This window comes from Corylus avellana, chromosome 6 (genome assembly GCF_965113065.1).
Source record: "Corylus avellana chromosome 6, dhCorAvel1.hap1.2, whole genome shotgun sequence".
NCBI lineage: Eukaryota > Viridiplantae > Streptophyta > Magnoliopsida > Fagales > Betulaceae > Corylus > Corylus avellana.
The window spans coordinates 5,580,001-5,593,994 of record NC_142495.1 but is presented as its reverse complement, the minus strand read 5'-3'; the positions used below and the strand labels follow the sequence as shown (position 1 = coordinate 5,593,994).

Sequence of the window (13,994 nt, the reverse complement as noted above, 5' to 3'; positions counted from 1 at the left end):
TTTATGTTATAGTGTCCAATGAGACATTAAATGTCAGCTAATTTGCTTTTCTTTAACCTGATTCGATGATGCGTGTAGGCCATTCGTGACAATACCAAACTAACGCCCAAGCGCCCTAGTTGCTCTCTAATTTTTTCTTTTTTTGGGGACTACAATCGAACGTCCTTTGTTTGGAGTTTGAAGCCTATTCTGGCCCAAAAATCTTGAAGCCCATAAGACATGGTAAGGCCCAGGATTTTCTTGCCCCTCCGGAAAGGACTCCGGGTTCTTAATTTTTGAAGCCAAAACTCTTCTCTCTCTCTCTCGCAGCCTCGCTCAACATCAGCCTCGGAGGTTCAAACTTCAACTCAGAGACTGCAATCTTCGCCCTTCGAAGGTTTGCAAAAGCACTAAAACTTCATTTCGTTACTTCTCTATCTTGCCGTGTTTGAAGCCAAATCATTGCATATGTATGAATTTTGCTCATTTGCTTTTTTCGATTCATCACCTCAACATGTTTGCGGAAATGCCTGTGAGAACTGGTTTTGGAATAGTACTCTCTTTTTGCGAGAATATTTCTAACTTCACGTGCTTTCTTTTTTCTTTATTATTTTTGGTTTTTTCGCGCATTTGGATTGAATTTCATGTTATGAGGGTCTGCTTCTCCGTTTTGGTGTCGGAGAAAGTGAAGGAAGAAGCAAGAAAGTGAATTTTGAAGTCTTGTTTTTGTATAGTTTGGAAAAAGTGAGAATATTGCTTCAACCAAGCTAGATACTTGTATTATTAGCATCTGAGAGCAAAGTTATTGTTTGTTTCAGCAAGACTTGTAGCAAAATTTGCTTCCAAAAGTGATAAAAGTAGTTTCAGAATGCTCACCAAGTGATGTTCTTACAGTTCCTGAGTAAATCAATAGAGTATGAATATTTTCCCAATATTTTGTAGCTGTAGGACACAATTTGGGATCTGTGGATCATGTTTTTCAGGCGACTTGCAGTGGCGCTTCCTCACTCAAGAAGGTTCTTTAGCAGTAACAGCAACCATGATCTTGCAAGCGCCATTGATGCCCTAAATAAGGTAAGATTCTGTTGCTTAGAAATGCTAAATCCACTGTTCTGTAGGACTGAAAAATCACCCCAGAATGTTAAGTATGTGGAATTGTCAATAACATGCTTACTACTTACGATGAAGTGTGCCAGATCATAGTATAAAGGCGCATTGCCATTTTTTCATGAAAATTGTGGCAGTGTTCTTTTTTTATACTGTATAATGAAATCGATACTCAAAAAGGGGAGAGAACAATGCAGGATAAGAACTCAAGATAATATGCAAAATTGAAGAAAAGGTTAGCAAAAAAAGTGTGAACTGTACAAGTTAACAATAGCATTGATTTTAAATACTATAAAGTAGTGTTCCAAACATATATTTCAGATACTAGAAGTCATCATCTTTCATTAGACTCATGGTTGCTAGACCAATGTTAGAATTTGGAAAGGTCGAGTCTAATTTCACTTCCAAGAAATATGACATAATTGCTGTAAAACTTCCTTCCCATCCCCCAACTCAGTATGCATCTGGAAATTTCTCTCTCAACAAATATCAAAGCATACTTCCTCGTATCAGGAAATGGAATCTGTATTTGGTGAACCTCCATCAGATGGACCTGCAAGTTCTGTAAGAAATGAATATAAGGCTGAAGAAACCCAGTTCGTTTCTCATAAAGGAGTTAAAAGCACAATTGGCCTGACCCACATTGGCAGTATGGGTGAAGCCCAAATGGTAGATGTTTCTCCCAAAGAAAGTAGTAAGAGAACTGCAATTTCTAGTTGTAAGGTAATTCTTGGCAAGAAGGTGTTTGATTTGGTCTTAGCTAACCAAATCGCCAAGGGAGATGTCCTTAGTGTGGCGAAAATTGCAGGAATAAGTGGAGCAAAGGAAACTAGCAGTCTCATCCCACTATGCCACAACATAACCTTGACTCATGTTCGTGTCGATCTGACACTGAACCCTGAGGATTTTAGTGTGGATATAGAAGGGGAAGCTGCATCTACCGGAAAAACTGGGGTTGAAATGGAAGCAATGACTGCTGTGACCATTGCTGCTCTTACAGTTTATGATATGTGCAAGGCTGCTTCTAAGGATATCCAGATTACAGATATACGACTTGAGCGCAAAACTGGTGGGAAGAGCGGGGACTGGTCCAGGGAGGAGTGATAGGGTTAGGGTGTTTGAAGAAGATTATAGTGCAAAATGCTCTTCCAAATGTCTTGAAGCTTAGTTTTTCGTGGATGCTTACATATCCAATTGGAAACGAAAAATGAGTGTTGGCTTACATTCTGTAAATTTTTCAATGGAGATGTCCCGTTAAAAAATGAATGGACAATATTGCAAGATTGGAGAAAAAGTCTACTTATTTTTTCACCGGAAGCAATCTTGCCCGTTCATTTTTTTAACAGGAGATCTCCATTGAAAAATTTACAGGATGTAAGCCAAATGAAAGTGCTACTCCTTTCTTCTTTACTTTCAGAACTTGAAGGCAATATTTATGTACAAATTGAGTTGTTACATATTAAAACTGCTCGTTCACCTAACATGTATCGAAGTGGCTTGCATCTTCTGAGTACCTTATACCTATGTGCATTGGAATATACTTGGTGGATATCTTAAACATTAAGCTTGTTCAGGAGTTAGAAAAAATTGAGACAAAGTTAAAGAGACAAGGCAGTGACGGTTATCATGGTTCTGCTAATCCGTGCCAGAGCATCCTTTAGGTGTTCTGTACACTTCTTAATTACGAGCTCAACATAAAATTAAAATTCACTTCAGAACTAGCAAAGTAGCTGCAAAATACAAATAAAACATAATTTTTTGTTCTGCAAAATTTATTATTTTCTAGTCTTGCTTGATTGTTTGCTAGCTTTCTAATGTCTAACCTGTAAACAAGAGAATTGCTTGTAGATACAAGCTCTTAAAGTTGTCCTCATGGCTATGAAAAGTTCAATTCTTCTGGGCTTGGATAGATTATTGTGCCAAGGCGATTCAATGATTGTTACCTCAATCATAACCGCACTCTGAGATCGACAAATTAAACCCATAATTAAAGATGCTCTCCTCTATGGGCACCTCCAACCTCATAACTAAAGCCATTCCCATTGTTTCCGTCTTCCAACAAACACACACATACACGCCATGTCTAATAACAAATTTTTCAACTTCATAGTTGGTTAAGTGGTCGCTATTCAATTGTCAACTCTTCTGGATGGACCATTTGTTCATCTCAAGGCAAAATTATGATGTGGTTATTAGACCTAATTTTACTGTTGCAGCTGCTGTTATAAGTGATGACCAAAGTGACATACTACGGATTTGCACCATGAGCCGGTTTAAAATTGCGTTAGAAAATATAACTTTTTTTAAATAAAAAAATATATATATTCAAAAGTATGATTTGGCATTTTTTTATAGCAAAAATTCAAATAAATATTTTTTGAGTTTTTTAACCAAACGACTAACTTCTCTAAGCGGCTCTCACATGTGGATGCAAACACAAGTGAAGCACAAGCATCCCTTTTAGCAATTAATCTAGCTGCCTCAATTGAGAAAAAAACCTCTGTAGGTTGAAGGGGATTCCACGGTGGTCTCTCTCGCCATTAAAGGACTAGTACATACACTACAGAAAACCTTTGTGCTACGGACGTTCTTGAATTTGGTCGTTTTAACAAAACAACTCTATCAAGGGTCATTTTAATAGTAAAACGACTCCCCTCAGAAGGAGGGGTCGTTTGAACAGTAAACAACCCCTCTGAAAGGTCGTTTGGGCTTAAAATGTCACCTTCTACATGTTACTATTTTTCCTAATTTTTGTAGTGATATATTCATTATCTCTGGGAAATGCTAGATGCTCTCCTGGTATTCTCCTCGTGTTCTTCTTATCCTATGTGGATATTATTGACATACAACTTTAGCTTTTCTCGAGCTGGACGGCAACTAAAATCTACATATGTGCCAATTCTAAGACACACCAAATAATTAAATGGGTCACTTTCAACCAAATATTCATAAGCATTCTTGCTCATTTTCCTCCAATTGTATATGTCCAATTAAAAGCAGCAAAGACCCGTCCCTCGACCCTTTTTCCGTGTATTGCTTAAAAAAAAAAAAAGATGGACCCCACGTATGGATCATTCTCATCAGTCCACATTACTACTCCATATGTATGGTGGAATATTAATGAACTTGTCGAATTTGATTTCTCATGGCAATTGGCATGAGTCTTAAAACTCCACCCAACACATACTCGTTTATTGGGATTTTATTTAGTGACGCAACTGTTGCTTCCTTTTTCGTTTATTTATTTTTTATTTTTTTAACGTTATGTTTTAAAGGTTCTGGTGATGAAAGCGTGCGCGGTAGTTCTTCTTACATGCTATTTCACTCTCGCAATCAAATTTCTATCCATGGGGTTGGCAGATGCCCATGTTTCATTTTTGTTGTTTTTCCTTCAAAGAAAAACTCTAAATGCTTAATTTACTTGTTACCATTTGTATTCAATGATGAAATCTAAAAGATTTTCATCTGTTTTCTCCTTCAGAACCTAACAAAGTTGCTGTTTCAGTTTGGTAGTTAATTTTCCAACAACAAAAAAAAAAAAATTCTTCCTAAGAATTTCAATTACCCTTTATATTCATCACTATCCAAATTTGGTTCAAGCTTTTTCCAACCCCATCTCATCAATAGACTCCAGAACATATAAAGGAGTGTGTTTCCTTCAATAAATTCCAACCTTTGTATTTTAAAACTCCATAGACATATAGAAGGAAAATTTTGTACCCACTCAGACCAAGTGTAAATAGTTGCAGTCCATTTTAAAAGGTAAAGCTACTATAATTAGAAAAAACAAAAAAATATGTAGAAAAATGTAAAGCTAGTAAAGAGCATGAGTGAGATTGAATTTGGTAATTGGTGATGTTGACTTGGGCATGAGAGTGGGGAACTTATGATGTAATTCTTGTCCAATTGTAGCTTATAATTTGGGTCTATCTTTATGACTTTTTCTTTTTACCTTAACTATATTTCTGTAATGCTACTTTAATCCTCTTTCCAGTTGATGAATCCTCTTTTTTCTCTCTTCTTTTTGTTGCTTTTGGAAAGTGCTTGCTTGCTTGCCCCCACACGGTTTAGGAAACAGGCTTCTATTATAATCTTGCCACTCCACCTAACTCTTTTACTCCATGGTGGAGAGTGTTCAGTGTACTTAGTGCTCGCCAAACTTCCATCCAAGTAATTTGTTGTTTAAATTAATTATCAATAAATTGGGTTGGTAAAGTGTGAAAGATTCTATATGAGATTTATCAGCTTAAATAAATTTTGAATTGTTCAACCATCTATTCAAATGGTGAGTTTTAGACAACACTTCTGTACCCTATTTGTTTATTTTTGGGAAAACTTCACAAAAATCTCTTAAACTTTTACGCATTTTGAAAGTACTCTTATAAGTTCAAAAACTCTTAATTAAGGGTATCGAACTTCTCAAAATTCTTGTCAAAACTCTTGTCAAAATTCTCAAAATACCAATGTTTTTTTATTATAAAAAAATTGTAAAGATTCATATATATATATATATATATAACAAACATATTTGCAATTTTTTTATTAAAAAAATATGGGTATTTTAAATATTTTGACAAAAATTAACGAAAAATCCTAATAAAATAGAGTAATTGAAAAAAAATTGAAAATTTAATACCTTTAATTAAGAGTTATAACTTAAGAAAAATAATATCACAAAGAGTGGAACTTGGTAGAGTTTTATGAAGTTTTGCATTTATTTTTTCCAATGCTATCAAATTCATTCTGTCCATAATGTGAAGTGATGCTTAGCTACCTACCTTATCTACTTTCAGAATCGGGACCTAACACAGGTTGTATAATTGATTATTTTACCTGCTTCACATAAATGTACTACCTTTCTTTTTGTATGCATCCACATCCATTAATGTCCTACCTACTCAGTTACATCAAAATCCGGAGGAATTCGCATTCTGCGGAAATTTTATTCAGCTCAACATATACTCCAACCATTGAACTTACCAACACTATTTTATTAGCCATTACAATTATTTTATATTTTACTAAAAAATTAAGAATATTTTTGAGATAAATCCACGAGTCAACGTGCCAAAACAGATAACACCTTAACCATGTTAGAGTTTGTGAAACTAGGGTTTTTATTCTTAAAAATTCCCTTAATTAAAATCATCACTCATGAAATCATTGCAAAATTATAGGATTTTTTTAACTTATAAAGATTCAAACCTAACCCCTAAGTATCCCTTTATGGGCTTTTGATTCATTTTATTAAGCTAATTTGAGCCTAACCAATGGAGTTCAACCCCGATCAAACTCCATTTATATATATTCAAATTTATTATTGAATCTGTCATACAAATTCAATGGTAAATTTTTAAAAGAGTTGGACAAATAATAAACAAGAGTTAAAGGAATAGCAAGTCTTAAACTCATTACCTTACACTAACCTATGTGCTAAATTGTGTTAATTAAGGTAGGAATTATAATTAGTCTAAAAAAATATGTTACAGAACATTAAAACAACCTTTTTGAAAAGCAAGAAATAAAAGGAAAAAAGAACACAAGAGTTGGGTGGTCGGTTGGAAGATAGGAATCATAGCAAATGGTACACAGGAGTCATGGAGAAACATCAACAGTATTGCAAGGGGCATGCTTTCCCACTGAACTCATCCGTATTTCTATCATTCTGATTTCTGTGCTGTCACTTTTGGACACCCCATATAATATACAGTAGTAGTGAATGGCAACATGGAAATTCTCATGGTTTTAAGTCAAATAAACGCGTGCGAGATTAGTGGCAATCAATATATGTTAATTGATTCATCCAAAAAGGGCAACATAAATAATGATTCGAGAATAGGTTTTTTTTTTTTTTTTAAGTCAACTTGTTCAAGAGTCAAGTATTTTAGAGTATTAAAATATTAATTAAATAGTTAAATTAATATTTTAATAATTTGGTAATTAAGAGAGGCATTGTGGAAAATACTAGGTAGTGGTTATGGCTTTTTAGGAAAACATAGGATTTGTAATTTACATGTTCTTTGATGTCTTTGTCTTCTACTTCCGGTCTAACTATTCATTGTACATGTTTAAATAGGGTTGTATTGGCTTATCAGCCTAAAATTTGATGGGAAATTTTTATAAAGTTGAGCACTCCTGAGTCCTTAAGCAGTCTTTCTTTATTTGCAAGGCATTTAAAACGAACCAATTAAGTAAACTTGATTGAAGGAAAAGAACAAAGTTGCTTTAGTGCTAACAACATTCATTGGTTGTGGATATTATATTAGAATTATGTTTTCGTATTATTATTGTAATAATAATAATAAATTCCATATCCTCCAAATAAGATAATACTTTTAACAAACACATGTTGGTTGTCGTCCACGTCACATCTTATGTCACATAATTCTGAATCAACGGTTACTATCGCGAGAATGTTTTTGGCCGTCGGAGGATAGATAAAGGAACAGCACGGTTAACAAAGATGGCACACAGGAAATCACTTCACCGTTCACTCCCGGGATCTTAGCGGCCAGCTCAACTCCCGAGTTCCAAGTGATTTTAGCATTCATTACAGTTAATACAAACCCAACTTTCACCAACAAAAGCAAATAAATAAGGATAGGAATATAGCCATATAGGATAGTTGTCCTTCCACTTGAGCCCAAGGGCATTTCTGTCATCCACTGCTACCCCCATTTCCAACCCTCTCCTAAAAATTTGAGCCGCTCAATTTTGGTACTAATTATGATATGATACGAGGGTAAGTGAGAAATATCGTCTTAATTTCAAATAATTTATTTGTTTTAGGAGGATATTTTTGTAAAAAGAAAATGACAAAATTGTCTCTTTAAAAACAATTGATTTCTCTCCATTTTATTTGAAATGGAAGATCCATTTCAAATAATTTATTTGTTTTAAGAAGATATTTTTGTAAAAAGAAAATGACAAAATTGTCTCTCTAAAAACAATTGATTTCTCTCCATTTTATTTGAAATGGAGGATTCAGGTGGGTGTAAGGGTCTATTCATTCTTCATTTTAATTGAAATGAAAATTAGATATCTTATAGTAAAGATTTTATTTTCTTTTATTTGACCGTATATATATTAAAAATGGGTTAATAACTTTTTTTTTGGTACCTGAATTTTAATGTTTTTATTTTTTTTCCTAGATTTTAAAAAATATAAATCTAATACTTTAGATTTTGAAAAATTCTATGAGGAGCCACCCCCAATTTGACCTTAGGGGTGGCTCAAAAGGGCCAAAAAGGGAGTGGCCGAAACCATCCCCATGGCCCTTGAGCCACCCCCAGACCGGCCTTGGGGTGGCTGAGCCACCCTTAAGGTCAAACTAGGGGTGGCTGGGGTGGTTTAACCACCCCCATATAATTTTTCTAACTGAAAGTAGTGTTTCGGTCTTTCTCAAAATTTAATGTATTAATTTTGTCATATTTTAAAATCTAAGGAGAAAAGTTAAAAAACTTCAAAACCCAAATACCAAAAATATTATTAACCCAATAAAAATAAATAAAATAAAATTTTAACGACATTTTCTCTTGTCCAATCTCCAAAATGATGAACAGAAGCCCTTATCAAAGAGCATGTCAATCCAAAAATGTCAAATATGAGTGTATATGAACAGAATGAGTTAATGATGAAACTCTTGTTAAATGACGGCTAGTCTTCGCCAAATCATTAATTTCACTAAAAATCAAGTAAGCTGATATAACTAGTTAAATATTAATTAAAAATATGCACTTTCTACTCAAAACATATCCTTTAAATAATATTGAAATATAATAAAGTTAGTCTCCAAAGGGTAGCTCAATTGACTGTGAAACACACCTTATAAAATGAAGGTCATTAGTTTGAATTCTTTCTCCTCGTTCCCTTGTGTGAACATGTCAAAATATAATAAACCTATGATACAATATTCAAATTTGTGAAAAAATATAAAATACGAAAATTATAGCGGAAGAGAAAAAAAAAAAATAGGGTTAAATACCTAATACCCCATGGGGTTTAGAAACTTTATTTTTATCTCTCTGATATTTCATTTTTATCACAGGATCTCCCTGGGGTTTTGATAAAGGACTAACTTAGTCCATCCGTTAGTTGACCGTTAAAACTGGCACGTGAACCAATCAAATGTTGACACGTGGCATTTATTTAATTTTTTTTAAAAAAATAAAAAATGTATTAAAAAAAAAAAAAATTTAAAAAAAGAAAAGGAAAAAAAATTGGGGGTGGCTCTTGGCCATTTGGGGGTGGCCTTGGAGCCCAATTTTTTTCCTTTTTTTTTTTTTTTTAAATTTTTTTTTTTTTTAATTTAAAAAAAAAATAAATTAAATAAGTGCCACATGTCAACATCTGATTGGTCCACGTGTCAGTCTTAACGATCAACTAACAGTCAACTAACGAATGGACTAAGTTAGTCCTTTATCAAAACCCCAGGAGGTCCTGTGATAAAAATAAAATTCTAAGGAAGTAAAAATAAAGTTCCTAAACTCCATGGGGTATTAGGTATTTAACCCAAAAAATTATGAGTAATTTGGCATTAAACATTTACATTCACTACTCTTATAAAATTACATTATCTTTATTATTTTTAACATAGTGAGTAATATATATATATATATATATATATTCTAACAAATAAAAATCGCATAGTCGTGATTTATCGTGAAATTATAAGATTCTTTCCTTTTCCTTGTATCCAACTACAAACATTTCGAGAAAAAAAAAAAAGAAAGAGACAAATATACAAAAATCGGACGGTTATGATTCATTCACTTACTGGCCGCCTAGTTGGTCATTTGGGAATTGGGCAAAACGTGAAGTGGCATGGAGGATTCACAAGAGAGTAGAGTGGATCCCCACCCACGGAAGCACGATAACCGGTAGAACCGTACACAATCACAGCCAAACCCAAAACGACAACTGCGATGCTAAAATGAATCTGTTAACTCCACTCCAGAACCGCCTTTCTCCACACTCACCACTGTCGCTCGCTCTTTTCCATTATTTATTTAAGCCGCCCTCACCCCCTACTCTTTCTCAGACCCTCACTCTCTCTCTCTCCAATGGAACCCCCACCAAGAAATGCTGCCTTCTCTCTCCTCACCATTCTCATCTTTCTTTCCGCTTCTTCCTCAGCCTCACCACTTCAGTACCAAACCCTTGTCCTCAACCCGCTCCTTAGCACCCAGCACACCCTCTCATGGGCCGAGTCGGACTCCTTCATGCCGGACTTCACCGAAACCGACCCGGATTCATCCACCACGACCCTCCAGTTGCACCACATAGACTCCTTGTCCTTCGACAAAACGCCGGAGCAACTCTTCAACCTCAGGCTCCAACGTGACGCTGTCAGAGTGAAGGACCTGGTTTCCCTCGCATCCGCCGTGAACCGGAGTCGCGTGCCTCTTCCGGGCGGCGGCTTTAGCAGCTCTGTCATCTCCGGGCTCTCCCAGGGCAGCGGCGAGTACTTCACGCGCATCGGCGTCGGGACCCCCCCGAAGTACATGTACATGGTGCTCGACACTGGGAGCGACATCGTTTGGCTCCAGTGCGCTCCGTGTAAGAAATGCTACTCCCAGGGCGACCCGGTCTTCGATCCGACCAAATCCAGATCCTACGCCGGGATCTCCTGTGCGTCCCCACTGTGCCGCAAGCTCGACTCTGCGGGCTGCAATTCTCGCAAGACTTGTATGTATCAAGTCTCCTACGGCGATGGATCATTCACTTTCGGCGATTTCTCCACCGAAACGCTGACGTTCCGTCGTACCCGGGTGGCGCGCGTGGCGGTCGGTTGTGGCCACGACAACGAGGGCTTGTTCGTCGGTGCTGCGGGGCTGTTGGGACTCGGCCGGGGGAAGTTGTCATTCCCCTCGCAGACCGGTCGCCGGTTTAACCGGAAGTTCTCGTACTGTTTGGTGGACCGCTCCGCCTCATCCAGGCCGTCCTCAGTCGTGTTCGGCGATTCGGCGGTTTCTCGGACCGCCCGGTTTACTTCCTTGCTCGTCAACCCCAAGCTCGACACCTTTTACTACCTCGAACTGCTCGGGATCAGCGTCGGCGGGAAACTCATCCCTGGCATCACCGCTTCGTTGTTCAAACTCGACCCCTCTGGAAACGGCGGGGTAATCATCGACTCGGGCACATCCGTTACTCGCCTAACCCGACCCGCTTATATAGCCTTAAGAGATGCGTTCCGGGCCGGAGCATCGAATCTGAAGCGGGGACCCGAGTTTTCATTGTTCGACACGTGCTTTGACCTGTCCGGGATGACGGAGGTGAAGGTACCGACGGTGGTGTTGCATTTTAGAGGCGCTGACTTGTCTTTGCCGGCGACAAATTATCTGATCCCGGTGGATACTGATGGTACCTTCTGCTTTGCGTTTGCCGGTACGTTGAGCGGATTGTCGATTCTTGGGAATATCCAGCAGCAGGGGTTCCGGGTCGTGTACGATTTGGCGGGTTCTCGGATCGGGTTTGCCCCGCGTGGGTGCGCGTGAACTGAGCGGCGTGCGCGACGGTAGTGGGAAATATGAAAGCTTTTCCCCTCCCATTTGTTTTTTTTTTTTTCTTTTTTGGGTTTTTGTTTAGTTGAAAAAGAAAAATCTTTCTTGGATTTTTTTAATCCTAGTAAAAGAGAGAGGATAGGACATGGGAGACTGCTACAGGGTTCACGTGGTCTTTGTTGTCGGTATCTCATCATAATTATTACTCTAATACAGGGGTAATTTTTATTCACTTTTAAGTTAATTCTGTTGAACAATATGCAACTTTTTTACCTATTAACTTTACATTTAACTGGGAAATGCAAGGACGATGGCATAGTAGGGCCGAAGGAAATCATTACGTTGTTTTGTCGATGACAATGATGCATTGTTTGCAGTCTTTACACCTTTTGTTTTTGATGTGTAAGCGCACTGCCCACTTGCCCCTTCTTTCTTTCTTTCTTTCTTTTTCCAACTAAATGCCCAAATTGATTAATTGCAATTTACCAAAAACTAAAAATAAAAATAAAAATTTCAGTTAATTGCAATTTACCAAATACTTTGAATCAATCATCAGAAAGCAGGAAGCCCAGATGGCGGTGACCACTGTGACCACAATTAAAAGAAACAACGCACATGTCAGGAGCGCCAAGTCAAAAAAACTGGGCTCCCACCATCCCAATGCAGCACAGTGAGAATTGTCTCGGTAGCGTTAACCTGGGAAAGTGCAAAGCAGGTGTCTAAGTGTCTTCTTTACCCACATGTTGGGTGGACTCTAGCTGTAAAAATATAATTAAATTATTATATATATATATATATAACTTGTGTGTTACACAGAATGTTGCAATCTTAAACGACAACGTACAAATATATGTAACATGGGCTGTCCTATTGTGACCGTGACAAGTTGGACCAAAAGAAGATCTGTCTTTATAAATATCATAGAGGAGTATAAGCTACCCATTATTTTACATATGTTCTGAATAATTTATTATTTTGGGTAGGCAGGAACCTACATCCTATTTTTTTATCCAATAATTGACGCTGGTTGGCCCATGTAGCCTTGATATCTAAATTGATGAAAAAGACAACAGAAATCACTGTGGAAACGAAAAAGAAGAAAATAGAATAGTTACAGTTGTATGAGGACAGAAAAAGAAAGAAAATATAATAATTATAAAATTATAAAATATTCCGAATATATTTGTAATAGTTAATACGGTAACGTATGACAATAGGACAATAATATTATAACATGAATTAAATCAACTTTGACGGCTGAAGAATTAGGGCCCAGCTCAAGGAATGGCGTAATTAAGATGGATATCATAACAGGCTCAAAATGTCACATTGGAACGTGGGCTAGCTGAATCATCGTATGCTGCCCGAATATACAGAGAAATCCTTATTTTGGCCTTTATGACTTGCTAATGAGATCTTGGATCGACAAATAAATAAAGCCCCACCATGCATCAATATGCCTGGGTTGGCTTAGCCACCTCTTTTTTTATTACGCTCTCCTTGACGGCCAATTTTAGAGGTGGTTTGACAACTATCCTTTTTGGTTTTTGTTTTTGTATTTTTTGGGTTTTTTTTTTGTTGGTCTCAAGCGAGATTAAAAACATTAAGTTTGCTCGATGTTCAATCGAGTGAAGGAACATCAAGTGAGATTGCGATAATCGTGGAATAGAAACTTAACTCGAGCGAGTTTGTGATTGTTTCAATAAAGGTTAGTGTTGTAATTTTTTTTTTTTTTTTCAAAGTTGCATCTCTAACTTCTATTTAAGCACAATAAGGATAGTTTTGCCACCTTATTATTGTTATTTCTCAATTTTATTACTAAAAATACTATTTTGCATTATCCCATATTTTTTCAGCATATTCAGTTAACTTCGCATGCTCAATTCAGCTTTGATTTTTTTTTTTTTTTAATTAAGATTGATTTAAAAATGGATTGAGTATACCACATCAACTAAATATCCTTGAAGAATACTAGGAAAATGCAAAAAATCATTTATCTTAATGTAGATACAGTTAAAGTAATTTTGAAATCACAAATAAATCAAGGAAAGAAAAATAGTAGGTCCCTGCTTAGGGGAGAGAGGAAGCCTACCCGCTTGTGCGGCTTTCCCTTTTGTTTTGTTTTTGCTTAGAGTTTTTTTTCTCTCTTGGTGCCCCATAGCACATCGGTTGTCGTGACTCCGCCCTGCCATTTCCACTATGCTACCGATCTCCACCGCATCTCTTCATTGCCCTTTTTTCGCACTATCGGTAGAGTCCTCCGCTCCTTGCTATGATGGTTGCTGCTGTATTTGTGGGTTTCTCTGTTGTTTTGTTTTTTCCCTGTATTTCCTTGCTTGTTTTGTTGCCTTGATGTTTGTGCTTAAGACGTGAATAATTCTCTGACCTTTCGGGTTGAGAAGGACT

At 36.8% G+C, this 13,994-nt stretch overlaps 2 protein-coding genes across 3 annotated transcripts; both read left to right on the top strand.

The window, feature by feature from the left end:
* Positions 1-101: 101 nt before the first annotated feature.
* CNX3 (cofactor of nitrate reductase and xanthine dehydrogenase 3) lies at positions 102-2,591 on the top strand. 2 transcript variants are annotated; one of them, XM_059601404.2, is made up of 4 exons: positions 102-222; positions 310-376; positions 922-1,053; positions 1,600-2,591. In XM_059601404.2, the coding sequence occupies exons 3-4, from the start codon at positions 952-954 to the stop codon at positions 2,188-2,190; spliced, it is 693 nt and encodes a 230-aa protein (XP_059457387.1). In that variant the 5' UTR covers positions 102-222; positions 310-376; positions 922-951; the 3' UTR covers positions 2,191-2,591. The 2 variants fall into 2 exon arrangements, with proteins under 2 accessions (XP_059457387.1, XP_088373896.1); XM_088517770.1 differs by lacking the exon at positions 102-222 and having other exon boundaries at positions 248-376; positions 963-1,053.
* Positions 2,592-9,854: 7,263 nt separating this feature from the next.
* On the top strand, positions 9,855-11,873 carry LOC132187562 (aspartyl protease family protein 2). Its single transcript, XM_059601910.2, has one exon. The coding sequence runs from the start codon at positions 10,149-10,151 to the stop codon at positions 11,580-11,582; it is 1,434 nt and encodes a 477-aa protein (XP_059457893.2). The 5' UTR covers positions 9,855-10,148; the 3' UTR covers positions 11,583-11,873.
* Positions 11,874-13,994: the final 2,121 nt, after the last annotated feature.